Here is a 4,591-nt window from a genome sequence, read left to right as displayed (position 1 = left end):
TACCAACCCTAATAAAGAGCAATAATAAAAATATATTTAATAACAATGCATCATTCAGCACCGCGTTTCTTCTGTGCACGCGCTGGTTCACTTGGCCTCGGCTTGTAACCCAAGCCTGGTCCCTCCTGTTTATTAGTCAGCCAATCAGAGCGCGATCCTGGCTCCCCCTCCACTCAAACAACTATTTAGCATCCGAAACTGGGATAAAGTTTCCAAAAAAGTTCGGAAAAAACCTCCTGCTACAGCAGACCAGTGCCAGACCTACTTTAGAGCGTAGCGTACGCGTCCCGCGCGCCTCACCTAACGGACGCAGACTCCTCGGTCGGACCATCACCACCACCACCGCCACCACCACCTCCATCTCACCGCCTTCACTCGGATATACTTCAACCCACCACGCGGCTACGAAGGCGCTCCCTTGTCCCCCTGCGTTTCTTCAAGAGGGGAAATGGAAGAGGGCTCGAGTCCCCCGATGTCCCCTGTGGATAGTCTCGCGAGCAGCGAGGAGGAAGAGCTGGACGACAGGCAGCAGCAGAAGCGCTTCGCGGGCAAGAGGAGACACGGCTCGAAGAAGTCCATGGAGGACGGCAGCCCCGGGGCCGTGAAACGCGGCAAGAAGACCAGCCCGAGCAGCACGCAGTCGTACGAGGAACTGCAGAACCAGCGCGTGCTCGCCAACGTGCGGGAGAGGCAGCGCACGCAGTCGCTGAACGAAGCCTTCGCGTCGTTACGCAAAATCATCCCGACGCTGCCGTCGGACAAACTGAGCAAAATCCAGACGCTGAAGCTGGCCTCGCGATACATTGACTTTCTCTACCAGGTGCTGCAGAGCGACGAGATGGACAATAAGATGTCCAGCTGTAGTTATGTTGCGCACGAGAGGCTCAGTTATGCGTTCTCGGTGTGGAGGATGGAGGGCGCGTGGTCTATGTCCGCGAGCCACTAGCAGCCCCCCCCCACCCCCCCGACCCCCTCCACCCCCTCCCGCGCGCGCGCGGGCTCGTTACTATGCCACAGCGGTACGTGTCCTGCGTTTGGCCAAAAGTATTTATAAAAAAAAACAAACGAAACGATTATTATTTATTAACTATTTACCATTTTTTATAGATAAATAGGCCTATTATATATTAAGATTATTTTTAATATATTATTATTATATTATTATTATTATTATTATTATTCTAACATTTTTTTAAACATTTTTTTTTTACCACTATAATAACCTAACGGTAGATGTCGTGATTAGGGGTGCGTTCACTTTATCAAATTGTAGATCAAAGATGACGCATACAAACAATTATCCACATGAGATGTAAAGACACTGCTCATACATGCATACCTTTGTAAATATCAGTCAAACATCCATCTGATGAAACAAATAGTGCTAAGCTATGTCACGAAAGTAAATAGACGTCAATTGCTCTGTAAAATCGTTCAAACCTTATTTTCTTCTGTCAAACTTTTCATGTTCGTGCGAGATTTCACACTACTGCTCTGACAAGCGAACCAACAGGCAATGTCCTGCCCTCCAACGACCTGAGATAACCCACGCGTGTGTCAGACCAAATACACTTCATCCTCCAAAACCTGTTCCTTTTTTAAAAGGAACTTTAAAACATTTTTAACACAAAATCAGTGCTGCTACAGGACTAGGCACGGGATACAAATAGGCGTGAAACATTCAAAGACGTGTCTAGTTTAAAAAGAGGGGAAGCCTTCTGTTAAAATGAATAATGTAAGGGCACTTTTCAAACAGCATACGTCAAGTACAAAACATTTGAGTGGTCTTCTCTGACCGGTTGGCCCCGGCTCAGGCGCGGTCAGCAGCTGGGACTCGCACTAAGATTCCTGCACTGCAGCTTGGAAAGCCATTAAAAGGGGGAGATGTGATTATTGTGGAGGCCTACCGCGCTGTAGCCCCTCACTATGGCTTCAGATGACAATTTAAAAAAACGAGGAGTAACTACACTTTTCACCTCGGCGTCACATCCATGCATCCACAGCTCATTTGTGTTTCCAATGAGGGGCTTTTCCTGTGTGAGGAACCGCAGGAATGGGAGCTGCACTGGAACCTTTACAGATTCCAGAGCCCGGCTCGCGTCACCGCGAGGGGACCGGGAGGCCCCATGACAGATATGTCAGGGATTGTCACGCTATTTTGCACGCCTCTGCCTTTATTATTATGGGCTTTATTATTGTCAGGGTCTAAAGATCTTCGCGTTTGTTCGACCGCGGCCCGTCCAGACGCTCACTTTCACACATGACTTCTCTGAGAAATCTGACAGTGATTGTGCTTTATTTGTTTAATTAGGCCTATTCATGTATTTAGTTCGCGTTGCACGTTTGCAATGAAAGGCTTAAAATCTTAAAGCGATGCGAATTCTGCACGTCTCTGTCGACCACACTCGTTCTGTTCTTGTTCCAGACTTTATTAGATTAATTCGACCTAAAAATAGGCCTACATAATGTACACTACTGTTAAACAATTTATTATATGTTGTAATGTGAGCAATATTTCTTGTTCCAGGTTAATATGCCCAGTGGGCCAGTGACTGACTGCGACAGACCTTTAAAATAATACAAAATAATAGCCTTTTATGGTTTTTCTGCATGGTCGCGCCTAACGACTATGAACCAGTACTTAATAGCTCGTATAGGAAATATTTGTAGTCTTATAAACGAGTCTTTGTGGCTATAGAAGGGAGAAATAATAGGGCCTAGATAATGTAATTATGGTCATTTGTATGGGAATGTGAAGCCTGGCCGGAACAAACAAACAAGGCAGAAAATACAATACAAAAGTGTTTTTTTAAATTTAAACCATAATTGAAATGATCTTCCTTCCTACTAAATATACACGCTTTGTGTTTTATATAAGCTATAATAAATTATGTAAGGCCTATTTGGTTTTGACGTTTAAATTAAGACCAAATAAGACTAATGTCTGAAAAGAAAAAACAATAACGCTCTTTACTTGTTTGCAAATAGTCTCGGTGACATAAACTTGGATCTATATTCAAAACGACACGATATCTTTACATATTTTCCTGTGAATAAAGCAAACCCAAAAATAACTCAAATAATACAAGCCAAATAAGATACAATCTTATAATTCAGTGGATCGGAAATGCGCGCACACACACACACACACACACACACACACACACACACACACACACACACACACACACACACACACACACACACACACACACACACACACACACACACACACACACACACACACACACACACACACACACACACACACAGGGCTTTTCTCTCATGTACAGATGGTTTTACTTAAGAGTCTGAGGGCTGATTCGCTAATGACTTCCCATCCACCGAGCATGCCAGGGACCGTAGGAATGTCAACATCACCACCTCAAACACGCGTTCTAATAGTCCCTATTGATTTATAGGAAGTTTTAAACCCTGCATCACAGTAATAACTACATATTAACCTCGATTGTGTGTGTGTTTGCTTTTGTGTTTTCAATACAGACTGTTTACTTTCATAAAGATTGAAGACCAATGGAATTATTGAAGAACCCAGGAACCTCAAGGCGCAGAGGGACATAGTGTGACACACACATGCAGACTAGAGACCCCTTTGGACGCAACACTGACACTTTGGACTGCCTGGAAACAGGGGAGAGTCCCAGGACAGACTCACAGGGCAGGCCGGAGCTGTCCCTCATGTCTGACGCAATCTGCCAAGCCATCCAAGTATTTTGTTCGTGTTCAAAGACACGGAGGTATAATAGAGAATATATATATATATATATATATATATATATATATATATACATATATATATATATACATATATGTATGTGTGTGTGTGTGTGTGTGTGAATAAGATGGGTGCATGTTTTGTGGTTAGCCTATTCGTTTATAAAGGGACCAATGCAATTTAGAATCGTTAAGTTCTTGAAATACGCTGCATGGATTTTTCATCGACTTTCTTTGGCAAGTCTCAAAGTTCCGTCCAATGTACATTTTTTTGCTTATTTATTAAAAACATATTTTTGAACGAGATGTAGTTGAAAAAGTTTTTCTATTTGATCATATATATCATATATTTATATTTTCACTTCCATAGCCCAGAAGCCTGCAGAAACCTATAGGCCTATTTCTAATGGTTTTAGGATTTTCCAACATCACAACTTATAGCACATATAGGCCTAAGCCTCTATAAACAAAGAAGACCTATTTGTACTGAAATAGACCAAATTAAAACAAAGCGTTTTCTGACACACTTTGATCTGACCGGACGATCCTTTCTACGGAATGTAAACGTTTTTTATTTTTTTGTTTTTACGAGCCAAAGATGTCATGGGTAAAGCAAACTGGGTTTATGTGAATATGTTTTTGGTTCTTGTTCTCCAACCCACGAAAAACACTCTGGAAAACACACTGCTGGGTGTGAGTTTAACGAAGAAATGCCGACAGAAACGGCCATAAAAAAGACCTACAGCTCATTAACAACAACCGAGGAAATTCGAGCCAGTTTCAAACCCCAGCCTATGAAATGCTTGTCCGCTTAAAGCTGTAGTGTAGGTCTAATCATTTAAAATGGCGAGGCCTG

General features: G+C 42.9%; 1 protein-coding gene across 1 annotated transcript; it reads left to right on the top strand.

Annotated features, from left to right (window-relative positions):
- The first annotated feature begins 357 nt into the window (after positions 1-357).
- LOC311375834 (twist-related protein 2-like) lies at positions 358-3,691 on the top strand. The gene is made up of 2 exons (XM_084490875.1): positions 358-1,019; positions 3,505-3,691. Exon 1 carries the CDS (start codon positions 449-451, stop codon positions 944-946), a length of 498 nt encoding a protein of 165 aa, XP_084347001.1. The 5' UTR covers positions 358-448; the 3' UTR covers positions 947-1,019; positions 3,505-3,691.
- The last annotated feature ends 900 nt before the right edge of the window (positions 3,692-4,591 follow it).

The sequence above is a fragment of the Micromesistius poutassou genome (genome assembly GCF_964030765.1).
Source record: "Micromesistius poutassou genome assembly, contig: SCAFFOLD_6870, whole genome shotgun sequence".
Taxonomy (NCBI): domain Eukaryota; kingdom Metazoa; phylum Chordata; class Actinopteri; order Gadiformes; family Gadidae; genus Micromesistius; species Micromesistius poutassou.
Note: the sequence above shows the minus strand (reverse complement) of the source record. Positions and strands in the feature narration are given on the sequence as shown.

What these genes read in the sequence shown, in the direction of transcription:
- LOC311375834 (XM_084490875.1), top strand. Translation starts at nt 449, where the DNA reads ATGGAAGAGGGCTCGAGTCCCCCGATGTCCCCTGTGGATAGTCTCGCG.